This window comes from Danio rerio, chromosome 6 (genome assembly GCF_052040795.2).
Source record: "Danio rerio strain M-AB ecotype USA chromosome 6, GRCz13ab, whole genome shotgun sequence".
In the NCBI taxonomy this organism is placed as follows: Eukaryota; Metazoa; Chordata; class Actinopteri; order Cypriniformes; family Danionidae; genus Danio; species Danio rerio.
In genome coordinates, this window is record NC_141026.1 from 10942595 (window position 1) to 10969157 (window position 26563).

Sequence of the window (26563 nt, forward strand, 5' to 3'; positions counted from 1 at the left end):
CACGTCCAATCATTTGTTTTTCTGCAGCGCTGCTTCAGCACAGAGCAACATGGCGACGTCCCTGATCTGTGGCCGGTTGTCCGCTGGACTGAGGAATTCCAGCTCCAGGACGACTGTAAGCTCGGCAGCTAAGGTCAGTTTTGTGTATACGCGTCAGATTTTAATAACCGACTTCCATTAATGAAGTAGCTTTCTGTTTTGGTCACTTACAATGGCACCAAATGGGTAGTTCTCCTTTGACATTAGCACATTGGCTAACAGCCTGTCATTAATAATAATCAGTAATGCTTAGGTTAGCAAACCTGTTCATTATGTTCTGAGCGGGTGCTGTATTACTGTCTAATCCGAGATGTTTTCTGGGATTGTTAGAGTATTATGTTTGTTTGTATTCTTATCATGCATACCAATTACATGTCAGCTGGGTTTACGAGTTAACTTTGACCTACATGTAACTTACGGAGGGACACTCTGTTATGTTTTACTCTATGTAGTCCATTCACCTGTAGTAACAGCTGGTTGGTAAAGTAATCCTTAAACCACTCAGATTTGCAAATGTACTTGTTATAATGAACTATAAGTGTTAATATTTCTGAATCATACATTTGTTGAAATAATTGTTTGGTCAGTGAAAGGTTGTACCCTTGAGTGAGACACCTAGGTAGCTTACTTCATAATGTATCTAACTTATTTATATGCAGCACTGTATTGTTGATTACTTGGATGGTAATTTGTTGCTATTGTGTACATTAGAGCTGCACGATATTGGAGAAATCTGACATTGTGATATTTAGTTTTTCTGTGATTTATATATCTTCATTATACTTGAAAATAATTTTAGTCACATTTAAGTTCTCGTTCTTAGCAAACCATTTTGACTTTTGTTTCAATAAACTCCTAATTTTCTATTTATTAATAGTTATTAGGTTAGTTTAAGTGTTGGGTAGAAAAAGATCATACAGAACATGTGCTTTATAAGTACTAATAAGCAGCCAATATCTCAATAATATACATACTAATAAGCAACTAATGAGAATTGGACGCTAAAGTGTTACTGAGTGTATTTTGATTGACTGGGATGATTCTGTAGGGAAGTGAATCATCGTAACTTGTAATAAAGAAACTACAAGCATAGATAAATGCAACAAGGCAAAAATAAAAGTGAAATAAACCATGCATGCATTGTGGTTTTGTGTATGAGCAATTTCAGCGTCATGGACGTGACATTTGCAGTAAAAACTCAAAGGATAAATTCACATAGAAAGCAAATGTTAACATAATTTTGAAGCATTTGTTTATATTTTTCAAAACAACCAACCACAGATTTATAGGATCAGAAAAATATCCATCTGTAAACATTTTTTATATTTTAAATGAGGAAAATAAACATGTGTTATGGATGTGACAAAAAAGTTTGCGAGTTTACAGTATACAACATACGTTGTAGATAGTCTGTGAATTAAACTGCACAACCCAAAAGAAAAAATGCTAATCAAAAGAATAAGAGTCGGCTCACTATAGAACAAAAGTGAGTGGTTTCATTTTATTTGACATTTTTGTATTTATGAGGGAAATCAAATACAATAGTTTGAAAACATTAACAGAGACATTTTTGAGCAATTTTAAAGTACTGTAAATACTTTCTTACACAAAGAAAAGTAGAAACGGTTTCTCTATTTTGGTGAAAACCTAAATTTTTCTTTTATGGCAAGGTTGGCATTTGCATGGGATTGCTCATATGTAACTGTAAAAATGACACTGTAAAGTCAACTCAACATTGCATATCATTGCGATGTGACTATTGCGGATGCACACATTGCGATATCAATGCTGAAATTACATATTGTGCAACCCTAGTGCACATTCTGTTTTACTCATTCTTTTCGGCGTAGTCCCTTTATTAATCTGGGGTCACCACAGCGGAATGAACTGTTAAATGAACTGTTTTTTAATCCGGTGTCGCCACAGAGGCATGAACCGCTAACTTATCCAGCACGTTTTTTATTCAGCGAATGCTCTTCCAGTTGCAATACATCTCTATAAAGGATTACATTTAGGGTTAAATCATAATATCTTCAGATCACCCACCATTACCTTTGCATTATTTATTGTCAAAGGAGATAAACTTAACATCTAAAATGATTAATATCTTAAAAATAAAACAAATTTTAGACTTTTCTTGCATTTATTTCGCTTTGATGATTCCATCAAGCAATCACAGAAGTTGTGTTTGAATTGTAAAAACGACTATGGCTTTGTGGCAACATTATCCCTTGTTCAATCTCTTGTTTGCAGTGTTGGATTTAATTTGTACTATCAATATTTGCTTTCAATTACCAGGTGCTTGGTGGGACATCAGGTCTGTTTGGGCACCATGGGAACCAGCCATCTCCAATGCTGTCGCTGCAGCAGCAGAGAAAGCTCTCCCTGCATGAGTACATGAGCATCGGCCTGCTAAAGGAGGCGGGCATCTCTGTGCCCGCGGGGATGGTCGCCAGCACACCTGATGAGGCTTATACTGCTGCCAAGCAAATCGGTGAGAAAACATGAAAATATGCTGGACATTGTCTGAGTAAAGCCGTGTATTTTTGATAGGACTGCATTACTGTATTTGATGTGCAATACAGTTTTTTTTCAAAGTGATTTTAAATGAACAAAGACATTTTTCACAGTATTTATTGTATAAATACTGTGAAATTATATTGTTATATTAAATTAAATTATATTATTATATTATATTATTTCCTGCATTTTAAAAAAATTCATATTTCTTATATTTAAATAAAAATGGCCAGCCACAGAACAAACTGCTTTTATCCAATGAATTGGTTAATTATTATCATCATTATTATTCTTATTATTATTAGTAGCTATTATTATTATTATTATTATTATTATTATTGTTATATATTTTTTTCTTGAGAAAATAATATTTATTTTAGTTTGAAATATTACTTATATTTTTATTTTATATATTTATTTTATATTTATATTTTATTTATTTATATTATTAAGCATTATTACCCCTTTTAATATTATTTTTTTACGAAATGAACAAATCACAGAACAAACCATTTTATCTAATGAATTGCCTACTCAATAATTGTTTTTTTTCCAAATAGTGATCTTAAACAGCATTTTTTCATCATAGTATTTCCTATTATATTTTTCTTTTTAAGAAAGTCATATTTCTTTTAGCTTCAAATATTTCTTAAATTTATATTTTAATAAAATGTTAAAACGGCTAAAGTCAGCAATATTACCTTCTTTAATATATATATATATATATATATATATATATATATATATATATATATATATATATATATATATATATATATATATATATATATATATATATATATATATATATATATATATATATATTTGTTTATTTATTTGTTTAATTGTTTATTTATTTATTTCGGTCGGTGACAAAACGAACCATGGAATGAGTCACTTTTATCCAATGAATTGCCTAATTATTATTATTATTTTCAAATATTTTTCAAGTGATGTTCAACAGAGCAAGGACATTTTTCACCACAGTATTTCCTATTTTATCTTTCTTTCAGGAGAAAGTCATATTTCTTTTAGTTGTTAAAATGTTAAAACTACTAAAGTCAGCATTATTACCCTCCTTAATGTATATATATTTTTTTCCTGTTGGCCACAGAATAAATCACTTTTATCCAATTAATTGCCAAACTATTATTATTATTATTATTATAATTATTATTTATTTTAAAAAATTAAGTGATATTTAACAGAGCAAGAACATCTTTCATCACTGTAATTCGTATTATATTTTCCTTTTGGAGAAAGTCATATTTGTTTTAGTTTAAAATATTTCTTATATTTTAAAATGTAAAAACATCTAAGGTCAGGATTATTACTCTTAAGCCCCTTTTTTTTCTTCTTCTTTTTTTTTTTTTGGTTGGCCACAGAATGAACTACTTTTATCCAATGAATTGCCTAATTGCCTAGTTAAGACTTTAATTTACCTTTAAGCTGAATCATAGTTTCTTGGAAAATAACTAGTCCATAAAAATATTTTAGATACTATCATCATGGCAAAAACTTGTTTTTTGACGTTATTAAAAATTATTGCATTCAAATGTGTTGTATTGTTCTCTCTCCGTTAAACAGCCCTTGAGAAATAATCTTAATTTCACAGGAAGGCTAACCATTTGTCATCAACTGTGTATAGACTTATTTGTTCTTTACACATTTTTTTCAGCAACAAATATTTAAATGTAAGGAATGCCAGTTTGCACAGTTAGCAATTCAAATACAATGTGTGTATGCATAACAGTTTTAAACCTTTTTCATTTTCTTTTCTTGTACTGCTACCTCAAAGTTTCTATTGTTGATTTTGTAGATTTATTTTGCTAGTCCAAAGATAATCACATGAATTACAGCCGCATATTAAACCAACATGATTTAGATCTTAAATTAAATTAATAATTCTCTTTAAAAGTACTACATTTGACTTTGTGAAGCTTGCAGAAAGCCTGGTAATAGGTTGTTTTTGAATAATCATTTTTAATAATATATATATTTTAATACTGCACACAATCAGTTTCAGCATACAAAGATACAACGACAATAAAGATCTGTCTGATGCACTTCTTTGCAGGTTGAATAAGTGTGTTTTGAGCTGGACTCCCAGGTTACCCTATTTAAAGGTCTTTAATGTAGTGTGTGTTTGTGTTTCAGCTGTTGTACTGTTTTCACACACGCTGGAGTCTAAACATAGATTTGCTCCACTTCTGGAGAATGTTGCCGCCTTTAAACTCTAATCTGACTGTCAGCATATAGACAGCACCTGCACAAGCCAATGATGGACAGCCAGTGCTGGAAGAAAGGAGGGTTGGGTGTCACAAGCAGAGAACTAGATTTAAACACAGAGTATTAAAAAAAAACAGAATCTATGATTCCAGATTTTAATGTTCGTTTAATTTCTGTTAAATGCACCAAACTGAACTTCAGGGTTGCTAAAAGTGGGAGTTTTTTTGTTTGCAAAATTGCAACATGGCCAAATTTAGAGATATCCATAGTTTCACAATGTCTAACCTGCAGTTCTGTGTGGCACTTCTCTTTTTCAGGGCTCTAACATGACAACATTACGAAACCAAAACCTGAAAAATTCTGTTGGAAATCACTACAATATGTTCTAGGAAAAACAAAAGGAGATTAGATTTGTTTGATCAAAAATATAAATAATTTATTTAATATTGTGATTTATGCAGTTTCTTATTTTTGGAAAAATAGAAAGAAAAGAATTTTCCATTTAATGTAAAGTTTTTATTCTTCTTTTGTTTTATATGTCAATGTTTTTAGGGTAAGATAATCGTTTAGAAATAAAATATATTATGTTCTGTACAGTAGGTTTGGTACTTGAATAACAGTTTCAGTAAAATAATGATAAGAAATGTGTATTGTTTTTAATAATTATTTTTATGAATGCAAAGTCCAAATAAACAGCTTTTAAAATAATAATGGGCTAATAATAATAGAAACTGGCAATAATGACTTTGGCAATTCAATTTTAAAAATGCATGTTCATATATGAAATATGACTTTTTCCAGAAGTAAAATATAACAGGAAATACTGTAAAAATACAATACAACAAAGATACAAATATAAATTGTATTTAGATTTTTCTGTCTCTATACAGATACAGAAACTTAACAATCGGATGAAAAACAACACTGCGTCTTCACTGTATATGTGAAATGAATTTCATCTTAGTTAATGTTATAATTTCATGTGCCTTAATGCTTAAAGCTCTCTGTTTAATTCTATTATTACATGGAACAAGGCTTTAAAAACACATGCAAATTATACACATTGACACTGTTATAGTTAAATTTAACAATGATTCCACAAATCCTGAAAATCCTTTATTGCTTATTATAAGCAAGTGTGATTGCGTTTAGGACACTGTGCTTTAAGCTGTGCTTGTTGCTGTCATATGTGTGTTGTTTTTACCCTGGTTATGAAATCTAAATCCTTGTGAATCAAAACTGCTACTTATCAGCTTGTAAAGTGACACTAGGTTAATCATAACAGTCCGATCCAGCCTTGCATAAGCTGTACAGCAGGTCTGTGCAGGTTCAGAGACTGTAGGTGATTACAGATTGACTCATCGTTTGAGGATGCAGGGTTCTTCTTTTTTCATGCTGAAACATGTTGAGCATCCCTACTGATATAAACTGTATCTCTACTGGTACCTATTTCATATTTTAAGTCCTTCATAAAAAGTAATAATGGTTTTATTATAGTAAAACTGATGCAACCATGTTTACAAAAACAGGTATATTAGGGACATACAAATATTAAAACATGTAAGGAAATTTTTAATTTGTTAAAACATGAGGCAGTATATTTTTAAAAATGAGAATTTATCTCTAAGAATTTCAAGTTCTTTATCAAAAATGTAACTAAAAAGTCATATCTAATGTTTTTTATTTGTAAATTTTTGTAGTTTATTTTTATTTATTTAATTTGTATCAGCAGCTCTTATTGACATATGAAGTTGTTATTGAAGTTATTATTATGTAGTTTGGGTTTATCTATATTTATTCTTAGTTTGAAACAGTCGAACAAAAACATGAAGCAAATGTTAACAGCATGGTAAAATCAGGTTAGCAATGTGTTAAAAGATTTTAGAAATGTCAATACATGCTAAAGTGCTAAATCATTAGCTAAATGTTAAATTAACATGTTAAATATTTAGAACATTAGGATTGGTAAATCTGTTTTTACACATTTAATATTGTATAATACGTTAACAACATGTTAAATGCTTGCAAAACATAAACATTTTATAAACTCGTTCTAAAACATACTGACTTTATCAATGTGCAAAAATATGCTAGGAGCATTTAAGTTTTTTTTTTCACCTCAAAAGGTGTTTAAAAGGTCATTTTAAATTATGTCCAACTGTACTAATCTAGTTGCTGTTTTTTCTCTCTCTCTTCTCAGGTTCTAAAGACTTGGTTATAAAAGCCCAAGTTCTGGCGGGTGGTCGAGGCAAAGGCACTTTTGAAGGAGGACTGAAAGGAGGAGTCAGAATCGTTTACTCGTGAGTGTTTGCTACTACATTGTATGCATGAAATACATGTAACGGCTTTATGTATTCACAAAATATTAGTAACTACTTTGTTATACTTGCATTTTAAATAGTGGTTATCAAATTACAGTTACAGTACTTCTGAACATTATCAATATTTAACCAAACTTGGGTATTTGAACCAATCTCAATAAAAAAAAACTGCTACCAATGTAAGTTTAAATATTATTTTATATGACATCTATCACCATAATACTGAAAGCAGCAGCAGATAGTTTGAAAATAAAATAACTAACAGACGGCTTGAAAATGAATGTCAGAACAGCATCAGTAACTCATTCATTCATTTTCTTGTCGGCTTAGTCCCCTTATTAATCCGGGGTCGCCACAGCGGAATGAACTGCCAACTTATACCGCTTGTTTTTTTTATGCAGCGGATGCTCTTCCAGCCGCAACCCATCCCTGGGAAACATCCACACACACTCATTCACACATACACTACAGACAATTAAGCATACCCAATTCACCTGTACCGCATGTCTTTGGACTGTGGGGGAAACCGGAGCACCCGGAGGGAACCCATGCGAATGCAGGGAGAACATGCAAACTCCACACAGAACTTCTTGCTGTGAGGCGACAGCACTACCTACTGCGCCACTACCTCACCTATCAGTAACTCAGTAGCCTATTAATAATGTTAAAGAGGTTTAATATGTGTTAATTATTTAAAAAAAAAAAAGCTTTTTGGTTAAATTTGGAGACCACACTCAATAGCCCCTTTCATACAGTGGTACTGGTAAATATCTGGAAAATTTCCGGAACGACTTTACAGTAAATAAAAAAAACCGCTGTTCACACAGGCTAGGACGCTCTGGAATTTTTAGCTAGTGTGCTCCAAAACAGTGACAAAATTCGCATTTAGAAGATATAAATGTAAAAAGCTTGCAGTTTGTCACTTTCGCCTAAATTGAGTTTCTCATCAAATCTTCTGACCAATCAAATGCTCTCTAGTATATGACATGTTCCGCCCCCTTCAAGACCCTTTTTTCATTTCATTTTCACTTGATTTGCTTGATCTCAATCACTCTTACTGGCCCAGATGTGATAAAGGGGTGGGGCTACTCTATGTCCTACCCTGTCTTAAAGTCTTAGTTGAGATTACATCAAATAAACAAATGTGTTGGTGCCAATTGCCTAGTGGTACTGTGCACTGACATACAGCACCGGTGTGCTCACGGTGACCAGAGTTTAATTCCTGAGGACTTGAGGTCCTTTTCCTCTCTCTGCTACCAATGTGTTCATATCTAAAATTTCTACTCTCCTGTCATAATAAAGGTGAAAAACCCCTTAAAAAAATAAATAAATAAACAAATACACACTTCAAAGCACTTCACAAGACCTTTAAAACATGTATTTTGTAATCGGTAGTAGCGAAATACATTTTTAATTTTAAAAGTTAAAGTAACAATATACAAGCCCTGTTTATCCCTTTATGGTCTTCTTTTTTTCCTATCTCTTCATTACATCTCGCCTGTTTGTTTGTTTTTTGTCTGCAGGCCAGAAGAAGCGAGGGATATCTCATCTAAGATGATTGGCAAGAAGCTTTTCACCAAGCAGACAGGAGAAGCAGGACGCATTTGCAATCAAGTGTTTGTCTGTGAGCGCAGATACCCACGCAGAGAGTATTACTTCGCCATCACTATGGAGAGGTCTTACCAGGTTAGAGCCTTATCTGTGACATCACCTGCTTATTTGTTCATTCAAGTACAAAGTCTTTTTACAGGCATTCCATAATGACATCATCACTTGACTCGCTGCAGTGAGCCGAGTGGCCAATAGAGGGCAACTTTTTACTGAGCATTTTACTAGTTTCACCTGCTCTTTAAATGATCACATGGGCTCTTCTCCACCCCCTGCAGGGCCCCGTTCTGATTGGCAGTTCTCAGGGGGGTGTGAACATTGAGGATGTGGCTGCAGAGAATCCTGATGCCATTGTCAAAGAGCCTATTGATATTGTAGAGGGAATTAAGATGGATCAAGCCATTAAGGTGAGGTGCAGAATAGAATCTGGTTCTGCTAGACACTGACCCCTGCATGAAAAATGTTCTTTAATACTCTGTTTAACCTCTGGCAGGTGGCAGAGAAGATGGGATTTCCCCCTGCATTGATCAATGAAGCTGCGGAAAACATGTTGAAACTTTATGATGTGTTCATTAAGTATGATGCATCTATGGTGGAGATCAACCCAATGGTAGAGGATTCCTCTGGAATTGGTAAACAAATGCAGATACTTTGAAATTGAGACCCTCATGTTTATTATTAAACCCCTTCGCTGTAAGTTTCCGACAGATTTATGCAGTTCTGAAACAAATGATCCATTAAATCTCCTTCTGTGGTTTGCAGTGATGTGTATGGATGCTAAGATCAACTTTGATTCAAACGCTGCCTATAGACAGAAGAAAGTGTTCGACATGCGAGACTGGTCCCAGGAGGATGCCAGAGACAGACAAGCAGCCAAAGCAGACCTCAATTACATTGGCCTAGATGGCACTATCGGCTGCCTGGGTCAGTATAAACCAAAGAAGGAAAGAAAACCATCCATACATTTTTATATACATATAAATAAAATAATAATAAATATTATCTATGTATATATATATATCTATGTATGTATATATATATGTATATATATATATATATGTATATATATATATATATGTATATATATATATATATATATATATATATATATATATATATATATATATATATCTATATATATATATATCTATATATATATATATATATATATATATATATATAAATATATATATATATATATATATATATATATATATATATATATATATATAGATATATATATATATATATATATATATATATATATATATATATATATATATATATATATATATATATATATATATGTGTGTGTGTATGTATATATATAAAAAATAAAATTATTTTATTTATTATTTATATATATTTTTAAATTAATTTTTTTATACATTTTTTATTTTATTAAATATTTTTATTATTCTTTTTATTATTATTATTATTTATTTATCATTTTCATCAGAATTTGTATTTAAAAAAGTATAGACATAATATACATTTCAATTAATATAGAAAATTGCTTCGTATGAAACCCTCAACCAGCCACTAGACAAACATTGAATATATTGGGAAAAAGTTTATATATGCATGCTATTTATTTTAATTATTTAAAAAAAAATTATTTAACTGCATTAAAACAGAAAGATGTTTGGTCAAAAAAGAATAAAAGCAGTAACTTTGAAGTAATATTAGAGTTTAAAATAACATTATTAAATATTAGAATTTAAATTAGTAAATTTAATAATAATAATTTCTGCAGTCATTGTTAATAATATATATTAATAATGTTAATTTATATTTTTTGTTTTGAAGAGCTTTTTTTATCAATGGGTTTAAAAACAGTATTTATTTTTTAAAGGCAAAAAACCCATTGTGAATTTCTGAATGTATAACATTTTTATATGTCACATTGTAATCATTTTAATGCACATTTGCTAAATACATTTATATTTACATAATCTTTCACAATTTTTCTCTGATTTCTCATCAAGTAAATACAGCCCGTGAGCAGAAAAGACAACCTAAAATCATAATGCATCTAAACATTTGGTAGTTTAGTAGTTTTTAAAGGTCCTGTGAAATAAAAAAGTAGATGTTTGTCTGCTTGTGTGCTCCAAAATAATGACAAAATGTGCGTTTAGAAAATATAAATCTGATATAAACATCCAAAGCTTGCAGTTTGTCACTTTCACCTCAATGGATCAACATTTTTTTCAGGTCACCTTATACACCTCACGACACCTGATAATATTTGATATTACTCATCAAATCTTGACCAATAAAATGCTCTCTAGTACAGTATTTCAAAACACTTCACATTTGCTTTTCATTTAATGCACTTGATTTCAACCACTCTCACTGGCAGAGCTGTTAAAAAGATAAAACGCTATTGGCTGTTTTTTAAAGGGGAGGGGCTACTCTATGTCCCAGCCTCTCTTCATTTTCAGTTGAGATTACGTCAAACATCAAATGAAAAATGCACATTTCATAACACATTGTGTATTACATTTACCACTTTTAGTAAGCTTTTCTACTACAGTTTGATTAGTTGAAATGTATTTAAAACCTGTGATGTCACCTGTGTTTAGTTAATGGGGCTGGACTCGCTATGGCCACCATGGACATTATTAAACTGCATGGAGGAACACCTGCAAACTTTTTGGATGTTGGGGGTGGAGCCACAGCTCAGCAGGTGACAGAGGCCTTCAAGCTCATCACCTCTGATAAGAAGGTAATAGCATTGTCACAGCACTGGCTTCTGTTTTTTTCCCTTCTGTTTATAGCAGAGCTTACTAAAGACAAGCACGAAATGGCATATACAGTTGAAACCAGAAGTTTACATACACTGTATAAAGAGGCACATAACCATTTTAAAAACAGTCAGATGTTAATTTGACTAAACTTTAAAGCAAGTTATCACATTTGTTTCTGTTATGCTTAATAGCAGAATAATGAGAGATATATTTGTTTAGAAATTGTTATAACTTTTCTTGAAAGTCAAGTTTACAGACAATAAGATTATTATGCCTCTGAAAAAGCTCAGATGAGGGTGTCAAGGTTTTGGAAGTTTCTGATTGGCTAATTGACAACATTTGAGTTAATTGGAGGCACAACTGTAGAATAGTATTTAAGGCAAACCTCAAACACACTGCCTCCTTGTGTTACAACATGGGAAAATCAACAAGCCAGAATCAACAACAAAGCCAGATTTCAATTTGCTAAAGTACACTGGGAAAAAGAATAATTTTTGGAGACATGTCCTGTGCTCTGATGGAACCAAGGTTGAACTGTTCGGCCATAATGACCAGTGTTACATTTGGAGGACAAAGGGGAAAGCTTACAAGCCTAGGAACACCATCCAAACTGCAAAGTATGGGGGTCGCAGCATCATGTTGTGGGGCTGTTTTGCTGCAGGAGGGACTGGTCCACTTCACAGCATAGATGGCATCATGAAGAAAGAACATTATGGAGAAATAGTCACAAATGGGTCTTCCAAACAGACCATGACCCTAAGCATACTGACAAATTAGTTAAAATGTGCTTTGAGGACAACAGAGTGAATGTTTTGGAGTGGCCATCACAAAGTCCTGATCTCAATCCTATAGAAAATTTGTGGGCAGAGTTAAAAAAGCTTGTGCGAGCAAGACAGCCAACAAATCTGATTTAGTTGAACCAATTCTGTCTGGAGGAATGGGCCGAAATTCCTGCAAACTATTGTGAGAAGCTTGTGTAAGGATACCCAAAACATTTGACCAAAGTTATACAGTTTAAAAACAAAGCTAAAAAAAAAACAAGAAAATTTTTTTGTAAACTTTTGACTGTCTAGAAATTTATTTTTAAAAAAAATGTATTCTCTCATTATTCTGGCATTTAGCAAATGTAAATGATTTAGGTAATCCTAACAGACCTAAAATAGTAAAAGTTTATTTTGATTTACCATCAGACATTTTAGAAAAAATGGTTGTGTTGTATGGTTATGTTTTTTAGAGTGTATGTTAACTTCTGTTTTCAACTGTACATGTGAGGGCACCACATTTCATGGTAACGCACGTCAATCAACTGGTTTGTCTATAAGCTGACATACGTGTGATCCGCTGATGAATCGCAGCTTTAAAACGCTCCAGTTTCGCTGTATATGTGGTTATACTCATTAAACAGCGGTGAGTTCAGTGACCTGATGACCTTCACAGTCATTTCTGTTGAGCACTTAAACACGATGGCAAATCAGCATTGTTTAAGAACGTACTCAACAGTGCTTAAATGTAAGCGGGAATTGGACGTTTTTAAAATTATAGTACAGATTGGTACCAAATTCCAGCATTATAACAACCCTACATAGCATTAGTGAGTTTTTTCAAAAATGTTTATATTTTGTTTGTTTGTGTTTTCTTTCTAACAGGTTCAAGCTATTTTGGTAAACATCTTTGGTGGCATCATGCGATGTGATGTCATTGCACAGGGCATTATCATGGCAGTCACGGACCTAGACCTGAAAATCCCTATTGTAGTGCGGTTACAAGGTGAGAGAAGATGAACTTTATGCTGTGATTATGACTGATGGTGCGGCTGACTTTGATCAGTGGGAAGGAAGAGGGATGATTTGAAACCCATTAAAATGTTTTCAGTTCCCATGCTTTATTTAAAAGGGTGCTGATCTGAAAAATTGAGTCATATTCTCAGTTATGCCCACAAGAACAAGCACGTCAAGCAGGTTTCACTAGAAAATCCAAGCGTTTTATGCACTTTCTTCCCAGGTTCTTTCTTTCAGGGGTCTCCTTATGTATTTGGATTACGTTTTGATGGATTAAATTATTAGAAAATGAAATTATACAACAGTAAATTATTCATAATTGAATGATTCTTCGCTCTTTTAAATTTTTCTCTTTTAAGATTAACGGTGGTTAGCACTGTCGCCTTAAGCAAGAAGGTCGCTGGTTCAAGTCCTGGCTAAATCAATTGGTATTTCTGTGGGAAGTTTGCATGTTCTCCCCGTGTTTGCATGGGTTTACTCCGTGTGCTCCGGTTTCCCCCACAAGTCCAAAAACATGCGCTATAGGTGAATTGAATAAGCTAAATTGTCTGTAGTGTATGTGTGCGAACGAAAGTGTATGGGTGTTTACCAGTGATGGGTTGCAGCTGGAAGGGCATCCACTGCGTAAAACATATGCTGGATTAGTTGGCGGTTCATTCTGCTGAGGCAACCCCTGATTAATAAAGGGACTAAGCCGAAAATGAATGAAATTGTCCGTAGTGTATGTGTGTGAATTAATATGCATGGATGTTTCCCAGTACTGGGTTGCAGCTGGAAGGGCATCTGCTGTGTAAAACATGCTGGAATAGTTGGTGGTTCATTCCGCTGTGGTGACCCCTGATGAATAAAAGAAGGAAAATGAATGAATGAATAATCATGTACACGCAAATTATGTATTTCAATTCACTTCAGTGTTTTTTTTCTTTTATTAATTGGTATAATTTGTTTATTATTTATAGTTTTTGTTTTAAATTGATTTTTTTTTTAAATCTCAAAAAATAATGTTAGCTTTGTATATTTATATTCACACAAATTAACTATTTCAAATTTGTGTGTTTCTTCCTTTTAAAATTGATAATATTAATTTATTGTTTATCTCTTTTGTTTATTTTCTACTTGTGCGTTTTTAATTTGCTCCCTGTTTTTTAAATTTTTTTTTTTATTTAATGTGATGTTTAATGCATTGCTGGACAATAAAAACAAGGAAATTAATCTAGTATCTTTCTCTATTTATTATATAACAATAGTCAAATCAACTTAAGAAACAAGTTTTTCGTAAGCAACCCAAAAATAGTCTGAGTACATTACCTAAAATGAGTATCACCTAAAAAAGTTTTGTGTGTGTGCGTGTGTGCGTGTGCGTGTGTGCGCGTGTGCGTGTGTGCGTGTGTGCGTGTGTGCGTGTGTGCGTGTGTGTGTGTGTGTGTGTGTGTGTGTGTGTGTGTGTGTGTGTGTGTGTGATGTACAAAAAGTAACAGACTACAAATCTGTTGGGCCCTGAACATTACAGTTGAAGTCAGAATTATAAGCCCTCTTGAATTATTAGCCCCCCTGTATATTTTTTTCATCAATTTCTGTTTAACAGAAAGAAAGAAAATATCAACACATTTCTAAACATAATAATTTTAATTTCTAATAACTGATTTCTTTTATCTTCACCATGATGACAGCACATAATATTTTACTTGATATTTTTCAAGATACTAGTATTCAGCTTAGTGACATTTAAAGGCTTAACAAGGTTAATTAGGCATGTTAGGGTAATTAGGCAAGTCATGGTATAACTAGTTTGTTAGCCAATCAAAGAAAATAAATATTGATTAAGAGGCTAATAATATTGACCTTTAAAATTTTTTTGAAAAACGCAAAATTGCTTTTATCCTAGCTAAAATAAAACAAATAAGACTTTCTCCAGAAAAAAATAATATTATAGGAAAAACTGTGAAAAATTCTTTGCTCTGTTAAACATCAAATTCACAGGAGGGCTAATCATTTTGACTTCAAATGTATGTATACATTTTTTCATAAAATTTTGAAGCTTTCTTGCGAGATATTAAGAAAACAAGAAATCTTTTTAAATGAGTTGGATAAACCAGTTCGTAGATACGTCTGAATGATTCATTAGAGAAACAGCCTGTATTTGAATAATTATTCAAAATAATCTCATCCAGTAACTGCAGAAGGGTCATAGATGAGTCTTGGTCGGGCTGTTGGGACACTTTTATATCCATAAACTGTAGATTAAATGTAAAAAAAAACAGTAAATCCACTGATTGAGCAAATAATGACAGGAAAAGGTGTCTGTCCATGGATGCCTGTGCATATGGCTGATGTTTTCTGTCCTTCATGTCACTCTGGTCTCCAGGAACACGAGTGGACGATGCCAAGGCTCTGATCGCTGCCAGCCCTCTGAAGATCCTGGCCTGTGATGATCTGGACGAGGCTGCCAAAATGGTGCGTTGCTTTAATTTATGAACCCGTATGGGCAAATCCAAACTGACACCGAGTGGAAATGTATTGAGAGGAGTCTGTTCATTGGGGTTTCAAGAAAATTAATAGTGCATGGAAAATATAGAAGTCGTTCACTTAAAAATGAAAAGCATGAGACATTCCAGAAATATAACACTTATGAAATATTTCATATATTATGAAATAATATCTTAATCTTCTAGAGAAAGACTTTCTCCAGAAGAAAAAATATTATCAGACATACTGTGAAAATGTCCTTGCTCTGTTAAACATCATTTGGGAAGAAAAAAAAAAAAAATATATATATATATATATATATATATATATATTCAAAGGGGGGCTAATAATTCTGACTTCAACTTTATATAGGCTATATTTTATTTATAACACAGCAAACTTGATATCACAGGCAGATTAAAACCAAAATGCAAAAGGTGTAGGTGCTTCATAGGAGTTTGAAAATTAAAGCTAACTTCATCCAACAGCACTTTATATTAGCCTACAGCACTTCTGGTCGTGGAATTCAAAAGCAAAAGCGTAAAACGTGTGAACACGCATACAAAGCGGGCACCTTCAGTGTTCATCGTGCTCCAGAATGAGCATTATAGTTATAGCATGTAACTGCTTCATTCAGGAGGATTTAAAAAAACAGACTCGACTCTGGGAGTCGATTCCTGTCCTGGAGTCGATTCCGGCACTAGGTCCATTGAGAGTCGAGGAATCGACTTATTTGGAGTCGACTCCCCATCCCTACCAGAAGTCACATCAATTCCCAAAATCTCTCTTCCACAAACTGATAAATATTATAAAAATTGCCGTCCGTTTTCTAATTGTAATAAAAAAGTACACCAAAAGGGTGAAAATGTGCAAAAAGGAAAAAATGTAAACGATCCGTAAAACTTCAAGTAATCAAAGATAAATTATTAATAAAATAGAAAAAGCTTAAAAACTACAGCAATCTTTCTTAAAACTATGGAGCTTGATTTTTGATGCCACAGAATACAAAACCAAAAAACAACCACACATTGTAATAAAGCAGCAACTAAAGCTTTAAAGGTCTTTTTAGATGTTAGTTTCAATCTGTTAGTTTTAATCTGTTAGCTAATGTACACCAAAACAGTGACAAAAGTCACGTTTAGAAAATATAAGACTGATAAACACATCCAAAGCTTGCAACTTGTCACCTCAGCCTAAATGGATCGAAAAAAAATTTTCATTAAACCCCATAAAAATGTTGATCTATAATTCAAATGCTCTTTAGTATTGGCCATGACCCTCCCTTTCAAGATGCCTATTATTTGATGCGCTTAAGCTCAACCTCTCTCACTGGCAGAGTGGTGGTAAAAACAAACCACTATTGGCTGTTTTTTAAAGGGGAGGAGCTACTCTGTCCCACCCTCTCTTCTTTTTTCAGTTGAGATTACGTCAAACACCAAATAAAAACTGCACATTTCAAAGCGGGACCTTTTAATTTCAGTTTTCTCTTTTTTTTATGTTTCTCTTTCTAGGTTGTTAAGCTTTCTGAAATTGTATCATTGGCCAAAGAGGCCCAGGTTGACGTCAAGTTCCAGCTGCCCATCTAACAGAACAATCCCAGAAGCCACATCACTTCTCAAAACCCCTTTCTCTACTACGAACTCAATCTAAGCCCACCACCTGAGCTTGCCCGTGTCCATCTCCAGCTTCCGTTAGCTCTCGTTTCTGTCTCTCTGTGCTTCCCCAATCCTTCTGTTTCACCAGAGCTTTCATCAACATGTGTTTCAGCATGGAGCCGTTGTCATTTCACGTGATCGATTCCTCATTTATGAAATCACATCACTAACATAGAGTTTTTTTTTTGCTTTAGATCGGGTCAGTGTTACTGCCTACTGTTGCTTGTTTTTGTCGTTGTTATTGTTTGTTCGGTTTCTCAAGTGGAGGGACTGTATTTATACTGTCGAAATGTACATGGAGATCCCACTCTCTGGATATAGAATGTCTCTCTGACACACTGGTACTCTTTATGCCTCGTATAGATATATATACACACATACACACGATATCATTAAACGCAAACCCCTCAGCTTTTCCTGTTTTCAGGCTGGATCGAGTGTCTTCTCTGTTTTCTCCTGAAGAGACCTGCACCATTTCCTTTATCTTTAAATCAAACGCACAAGCACTCATGGGGAATGTGTGTGTTATCAGTGTTCTCTCAGGCTGACGTGAAGCCACCGGATGCGGAAAACAATAAAAATACCAACACCTCTCATGCTTGATCGTACTGGAAGGCTCTGTCGGTGTCTGTTTTTGAAATGTAAAACACAGGTTTGCAGGCAGAGGAAGTCCCTTGAAGTGTCGTTCATGTCAGAGCGCTTCCTGTCCAGAGAATTCCGCTTTTCGCGAGGGAAGCTGGTGTGGATGTGGCAGCTCACAGTTTGAGGTTTGTAACACCTCTGCTTTTCTGCATCGTTCAGATTCATCTCCATGGCAGATGCTCAGCTGGTGCGGGACCTACTTGAGAGTGTTAAATCTGAAATGTGCCATCTTTTGCCGCTCGGAAGGGTCTGTGTCATAATTGCATGTTTTAAAGCAGTTCGCTTGAGCTTAAAGGGATAGTTAATCCGAAATGACAATATTTCTGTTGATTTACTCGGACCTTTTTTTCTTCAGGATAACATTAAAGACTAAATTTTTAGCTCAAACTGTGGTCATTGGTGACTTGGAATATACGCACCAACACTCAGAAATAGCACATGATGCATTGAGATCCATGAAAGAAACATTACAAAATTGTATCCTTAAAAGTGCAGTAAGTTTGACACTAGGGTAGTGTGATTTGGGGAAAAAATCTAATTCAGGGTAAAAATATTATTTCATATTAAAGTATATATTATTTAATTTGTCATTTATAAGGGATTTATAAAGCATAAATAGTCCTCACTTTAGATTAGGTCACAAAACTGCATGAAGTTGAGTTAATAAAGCATTTATTAACTTATTAGTTAACTATTAGTATATGCCTGAATAATAAGACATATAAATGTTGATTTCAATAGTTTATTAATCATTCTGAATGATCCTAAAAACCCTCAACTACTCTTAAATACAACTGGTTTGTAAATGATGCGATACTTAATTTAGTAATGAAAAATAAATCATTTACTGAGTATGAAAATACAATTATTAAGCACATTTTAAATATGGTTATAAGTCAAGAATAGAGCATTTGTAGCTGCAGTTATAAACTGCTTACTAATGTTTATTAATGTAGAGTTAATGCTTAACGGATAATGAATTCACTATTTGCTAATGCTTAATAAATGATTTATAGTGTGTAGTTATTATAAAGTGTTACCGAGTCATTTAATTGACTTCTTAGTGCAAGTAGTCTTGACCATGATCGTCATCACGACCAAACCGACCAATCAGAGAAATCTGAAAATGACTGAAGGTTGGGTTTAGGGAAGGAGGTGGGCAGGTCAATCAGTGCATTTGATAACACTATTGGTTGGGTTTAGGGAAAGAGGAGGGTGGGTCAGTTGATCGGTCAGTCAGTCAGTCAACAACAGGCTTTAGTGAATTTACACGAGAACACTCGCACTCGCGAGAGAGATTTGAGATGTGAAAAAGCGTACACAGTGGCCTCTGGTAGATTTGTGAAAAAAAAACAACAAAAAACAACAACAACAAAAAAAACGCATCTCCTGGGACATATTTGACGTTCTCTAGAAATGTATATAGTGCTACGTTTTCAGAATGAGCCTGGGTTGACTTTTTTTTTCATTGTCGTGGACGTAATCGAAGATGGAGGATGGGGGGGTTTGGTGGAAATCGGCCCCCAATATTATCTCTGGGGCCCCTAAACGCTGTGGGCCCTTTGAATCGTCTGAATCGTCAGATTCCACAACTGCTGTGTTTGAATGTACTAAAAACTCACTTAAAAAATGCCATGCAAAATCCATCCTGCAAAGTAGTTTGGGTAGCAAGTGGTAGTGTTTTAGCCTGCAACAATCATAGAAATGACTGGTAAGTTTTGGTCTCCCATTTCCACTACTGAATTTTAGTCACTACATGTGTTTCTGTTGAAATGCAATACACTTCCCAGCTGTTTGGAGATGTACATTTCAGTTGACACCCAGTCTCTTCTGTGGTATTTTTTGCTTCCTCGACCCGTATAGTTCAAGTCAAGATGAAATTTGCATAATTTCGCACCATGCCGCAGGCTTGTTCATATTTACCTGTTTATTTTGGGGGGAGTAGGGCCTGTGAATGTTTTCGTGCGGTGCTGAAGCTGATGCAACCCCGAGGCTGAAATTATCCTCAGCTTGTGGAAGCAAACTTCTGCGGGGCTTTGCCTGTGAACTCACTGCAGCTAAGTTGAAATGACATCCTAGCACATTTTAAATTGGGGATTTGCATTTGTCCATGGGAACTTGGGGAAAGCAATTTGTAGATTTAAACTTTTTATAATATCATGATGTGCTGTTCACCCAATTACCCTATGCATTTCAAAGACACCGAACCTGTATGTTGATACTGAATTAACAAATCTTTCCACAATTTAATCAATTTTAAATACATAAATCAGGGCAACATTGTGGTTCAGTGGTTAGCATTTTCGCCTCACAGCAAGAAGATCGCTAGTTCGAGTCCCGGCCGGCTGGGTCAGTTGGCATTTCTATATGGAGTTTGTGGATGTTCACCCTCTCCTGATGTATCTTACTTCCATTTTCTAAATGCTACCTCCTGTATATATATATATATATATATATATATATATATATATATATATATATATATATATATATATATATATATATATATATATATAATTTACATAATGCTTTCAGGGTATTATAACAGCTTGTCACCCAGAAATAAGCACAGTTATTCTGCTAAATTAATCTTAAAGTGAGCAGCGTTCATTTGACAGGTCTATTTGGATAGCACCCTCCCAATGGATTTTGGATAAGATGACATGGCCAAGCATCCAGCCCGGAATATACAACTATCTCATTAAAACTCCAAGTGTTTTTGCTAGAGAGAAGTTAAAGGCCTACAAGTCTTTGGATGTCTAACGTTTTGTTTTGTGTGGTCATGTGCAAGAAATATTAATAATAATGTTCAATGATTACCAGATTCAACATGTAGTGCTAAAAACTGAGGTTCTGCCTAGCCAAAGACAAGGAAAGAAGATGGAACTGTACAAGTCCTAGGAATTCATCAACAAGCAAAACAACTGCAATCTGACAGCGAACTGCACCTGTACGGCAGGGTATGTAAACTTACATGTTTACATTTCATTCTAAGCATTTAGTGTCCGCAGTTTAGTTCACCATATTTAACTGTTTTTGCTGAAATCATTGCTGCAATTGCAGCCGGTCTTTTTTTGCTACCAAGAACTGGTGTGACGTTATGTTTGAAGTAGGTTGGTAATTCCTCTATTGAGTCTGCTATTCTTTTTTAGAGTCAAAGACACCAGTCATACACTCTGCATTCCCTTTGTCTCATTTGAGTTTTGGAAAACTGATAAAGATGCATCCATTCCAGGAAACCTTGTTTGTGCAATCTTTAGCAATACACTTATCATAAAAGTATATATCACTGGTTCCTCCAACTTAGGCGGGAACTTCTACTGGGAACTTGGAATTTCCAACTTCTAATTAAACTGAAGTTCAGAGGCAGGGTTCCATTTTAAATGTTTCATCGCTATATGCCCTAATCACTTTGACGGCTTTATCCTCCAGAGAGACACTTCGAAGGGATGAAGGGTGTAGGGGACCAAAAGAGCTGCTGCTTGGAATGCACTTCTGTGTCATCTTATAACATCTGCTTCACAAATTAAACATCCACAAAGAACCATGGGAGCAAAAAGTGTCCATGCCTTCAAAATCCCTCATTTAGTTAGGAACTTTGCAGTTGGCAGATTTGAGCACATGGCAGCCATGAATGTTTTGACTCCAAAGTTCCAATCAAAACACAGCATGAGTTTCCCACTCCTATTTACAACTTTGTGGTTGGAATTCTCAAAGATTTCCAAAGTTTTATATGAAGATTTGTTCTTTGTAGTGCCTTAATTCTGAGAGCCTACTCTTCTCTGATTGGTCAGTTGACCCAGTTGTCATCGGCCTACCAATTCACAGTGCATGTCACAATTTTAGTTTCTGGAGGCTTTCTTGGTCCTGCAATATTGTACACAATTGTAGCACAGATGATGTTGTTGTTTTCTGCATAGTCCAATTAAGAAACCTCCAAGCTTAGTGGTAAAAGTTTTATTAGCTTGTGACTCATTGTGAGTTATATACAGTGCATCCAGAAAGTATTTATTGCGCTTCACTTTTCCCATATTTTTTATGTTACAGCCTTTTTCCAAAATGGATTAAATACATTTATATCCTCAAAATTCTACACACAACACCCCATAATGACAATGTAAAAAAAAGATTTTTGAAATTGTTGCAAATTTATTAAAAATAAAAACCATCTAAATTAATACACCTGTCCATATAAGGTCTCCGGGTTGAAAGTGCATGCCAAAGCAAAAACCAAGCATGAACACATAGGAATTTTCTGTAGACCTCCGAGACAGAATTGTCATGAGACACAGGGCTGGTGAAGGTTACAGAAACATTTCTGCTGCTCTGAAAGTTCTAATGAGCACAGTGGCCTCCATCATCCATAAGTGGAAGATGTTTGGAACCACCAGGAGTCTTCCTAGAGTTGGTCAGCCATCTAAGCTGAGCAATCGGGGGAGAAGGGCCTTAGTCAGGGAGGTGATCAGTAACGTGATGGTTACTCTGTCTGAGCTCCAGCATTCTTCTGTGAAGAGAGGAGAACCTTACAGAAGGACAACCATCTGTGCAGCAATCCACCAATCAGGCCTGTATGGTAGAGTGACCAGACGGAAGGCACTCCCCCTGGAATTTGCCAAAAGGCATCTGAAGGACTCTCAGACCATAAGAAATAAAATTCTCTGGTCTGATGAGACGAAAATTAACCTCTTTGGAGTAAATGCTAGGCGTTACGTTTGGAGAAAACCAGGCACCGCTCATCACCAGGCATCCCTACAGTGAAGCATGGTGGTGGCAGCATCATGCTGTGGGGATGTTTTTCAGCAGCAGGAACTGGAAGACTAGTCAGGATAGAGGGAAAGATGAATGCAGCAATGTACAGACACATCCTGAATCAAAACCTGCTTCAGAGTGCTCTTGTACCAAACATAGACTTTAGCTTGAAGAGGAGGTGCTGTTGTAGTTGTTGTTTTTTTGTATATATTACCTACATTTTCTGTTTGAGACTTCGAAATACATCCCGGGGGGTACGTTTTTTGCAGTTTTTGTTTTCACGTTATTCACGAGAGGCTGCTGTGTCTGATTTTTGTCCTTGAAAAGGAATGGCGTCATACCAACCCGTAGAGTTCGTTTAAAAAATGAATCACATTCTCCAGAAACGTATATAGAGCTACGTTTTCATGTCTTCTGCATTTAGATTTTTTTCCATATTTAGATCCATATCAAGACCACTTTAAAACAGATTGCAGACAAATGATACACAAGATCTTGGAACAAATAATCTCGTAACTAAAATTTCAATAATTTTCTAGAATTTCACAATTCACGCAGACATTTTACCTCACATGCACCTCGATCCCTAAAAAATTTGCCCTGACCAAAGACCTCAAATTGAGCCTTTAGAGTCGACCTCTCTCAAAGCTGTTATTAGCTCCTCGCATCATATTCCCTATAGCCCTTCTCTGGTGCATTCTACCCTCTCTCTGCTCTCATTAGTCGTGCGTTTGTGACAGGGCTTCATAAATCTTGCGCTGGGAGAGGTGAGAGAGGTGAAGTTAAGGATGTCTCCACACTCCTCCGCCTCACCTGCTGTTACGAAGCGATGTGTTGGCTGATCCCAGGAGACTCGTGTCCACCACACACACACGTGCGCTGTGTTTTTCTCTACGCGCCCTCAGTTTTCAGTTGCTGAATGCAATGCACTGCATCAGTCATGCTGCTTTCATACTATGGCAAGCCTTATAACACTTAATTATAAACCCCATCGGCCTATTTTTATGTTACTGACAGATGCTATAACTATTCTACTAAATACTTTTAGTTAGCTAGTAGTGCTTATTCTAGTATTACCAAGTATTGTCACTTATCTGGTAACACTTTACTTAAAAGGGGGTTAATAAATTACCAAAAAAAAACCTTTACATCATGCCATGGCATGTCTGTGAATGATATTTTATGCATGCTTATGACAACTGTCATTAAGCGTCACTCCCTCAAGTGTGTCATTTGTCATGACAAATTTGTCAAAAACATAACTTGTCATAAATCTGTCATAAACATGATTGTTATGAGGCCATTATAACTGTGTTGTTAATATTTTTTATGACCTTGGCCGTAATTCTTGACCTCAACTACAATGTCCACAACAATTTGTCATTAAAACGTCATTAAATGTTAATGACGCTTAAAAAATGATTTGACGGAGTATTGACACTTTATTTGATGACAAATTCAGTTTGTTCTACTGAGAAAAGTGCTAAAAACATTCATGACAAATTTAGGACGAGTTATGTTGTATGATAAGTTGCTGTAGCATTTACTATAGTATTTCTTCATATGGGTAGATACTCTTAATTATTTGTTAAGACTCTATATTAATCTTTATTACTTATAGAATAGAATTGATCTTCATTATCGGTGTCACAAGTCTCTTCAGTCAGTACAACAATCATTTTGTCTATAAAAAAAATGACTAATAAGAAATATCATAAAATTATTATTATAAACCCTAAAAAGAAGCATAATAAATTCAACAAAGAAAAAATGAAAAGTGAAGTATCATGCTGGGAATTCTAGGAAACTGAATTTATGGTTATTATATATATATATATATATATATATATATATATATATATATATATATATATATATATATATATATATATATATATATATATATATATATATATATATATATTTTTTTTTTTATATATATTATATAATTATATATATATATATAATATTAATTATATATTATATATAATCGCACTGCTACTTGTGTGATATTGCTCATACATACAGTTGAAGTCAGAATTATTAACCCCCCTGTTTATTTTTTTCCCTAATTTCTATTTAACAGAGAGAAGATTTTTTTCAACACATTTCTAAAAATAATAGTTTTAATAACTCATGATTTATTTTATCTTTGCTATGATAACAGTAAATAATATTAGACTAGATATTTTTCAAGACGCGTCTATACAGCTTAAAGTGACATTTAAAGACTTAACTAGGTTAATAAGGGGAACTAGGCAGGTTAGGGTAATTAGTCAAGTTATTGTATAATAATGGTTTGTTCTGTAAACTATTGAGAAAAAAAAATTAGCTTAAAGGGGCTAACAATTTTGTCCCTAAAATGGTCTTTTAAAAATGAAAGACTGCTTTTATTCTTGCCAAAATAAAACAAATAAGACTTTCTCCAGAAGAAAAAATATTATCAGACATACTGTGAAAATGTCCTTGCTCTGTTAAACACAATGTGGGAAATATTTAAAAAAGAAAAAGAAAATCAAAGGGGGCTAATAATTCTGACTTCAACTGTATATAGAATACATACTGTTTACCAGGTTATGGATTTGTACTGTAGTATTTGTTACACTTTTTTACTGTATTAATAATTATGGTCATCAGACCCCATCATCATACCAGTTTTGGTCAGTGAAAACAAATATAATTTCATTTATTTGTACTTTTGTCACTTAAATAAAAGTTGTATTGTAATTCACAAAAAACATTCCAGCTTTTTGTAGAATTGCACTTGTAACAATCAAGTACTATCTAATAAATAAGAGCTGCCTAATTAATAAGTACTGGTATCTAATGAATAAATATTAGTACCTAATGATTAAGTTCTATCTTATAATTAAGTGCTAGTATCTAATGAATAAGTACTAGTATCTTTTTACTAAGGAGGTATTTCATGAATAAGCTCTAGTATCTAATGAATAAACATTAGTGGCTAATGAATCATACTACTAGTATTTATTTAAAAACATATAAACCATTTTAAAAAGTATTAGTAGCATAAAAAAGATACTACAGTTTATTAAATGTTAAAAGAGCTTGCCATATTCACACTATCAAAGATACGTTGTCTAACGGTTTGCTTGGAGTTCTCTTGCCCGAGGGATTCGATGCTAAAAACTCTGAAAACACAGAGGTGGAGGCTGTTTGAAGAGAATCATGTTGTTTGTTGCCTTTTGCTACATCCACTTGACAGCTGGATGCAGATTATGCCTTAAAAGTGATGCTCATCAATTTTCCGAGAGAGAGAGAGAGAGAGATGCCTCTGATACAATTCAGACAATATAAAACAGAAACAGACAGGCTGACGTGAGTCTTCAACTAACTTGTTCATCAGTTTGTGCTAACAGAACTGACACTCGGTTGCTTGGTAACCACAGATTTCCAACACACACACACACACACACACACACACACACACACACACAAACAACCAGGGTGTCAATTGTGTTTATACTTCATCCTCTTTTCTTTTACTTTACAAATCACTTCATCTAATTCTCCATATGGTGCAATTTACAAATGGCTGCTCATTTTTGACACGTTGTAATACGATTAATGACTTTTATATCGCTCAATATGCAAAAAGATCAATAACAGCCTGCATGGTTCAGTTTTAATATTGTTTTTTTTTTATAATGCAATGAATAAGACATGTCTATTTCAGTAACACTTACTGAACATACTGTACACCAGACTTTACATTTAATTCCTGACAATATTTTGAAGGTTTTAACAAAGCGGTTTGTTCATTTGTCATTTGTGTTTTCTGAAAC

General features: G+C 34.0%; 2 protein-coding genes and 1 long non-coding RNA gene across 4 annotated transcripts in view; 2 read left to right on the top strand and 1 right to left on the bottom strand.

Annotated features, from left to right (window-relative positions):
* Window positions 1-26563, bottom strand: part of LOC147843375 (uncharacterized) — a 704457-nt gene that overhangs the window by 225588 nt on the left and 452306 nt on the right. The window lies entirely within an intron of this gene.
* On the top strand, window positions 37-17971 carry sucla2 (succinate-CoA ligase ADP-forming subunit beta). 2 transcript variants are annotated; one of them, NM_213026.1, is given in 11 exon segments: window positions 37-133; window positions 2338-2533; window positions 6989-7088; window positions 8633-8795; window positions 8996-9124; window positions 9211-9349; window positions 9480-9641; window positions 11303-11445; window positions 13114-13234; window positions 15611-15699; window positions 17223-17971. In NM_213026.1, coding segments are annotated over 11 exon segments (1401 nt in total). In that variant the 5' UTR covers window positions 37-49; the 3' UTR covers window positions 17298-17971.
* htr2ab (5-hydroxytryptamine (serotonin) receptor 2A, genome duplicate b) overlaps window positions 20832-26563 on the top strand; it is a 30579-nt gene continuing 24847 nt past the window's right edge. The window contains exon 1 of the mRNA XM_087256812.1: window positions 20832-20968. The gene's annotated coding sequence lies outside the window, so the exon portion shown is untranslated. The remainder of the gene's footprint in view (window positions 20969-26563) is intronic.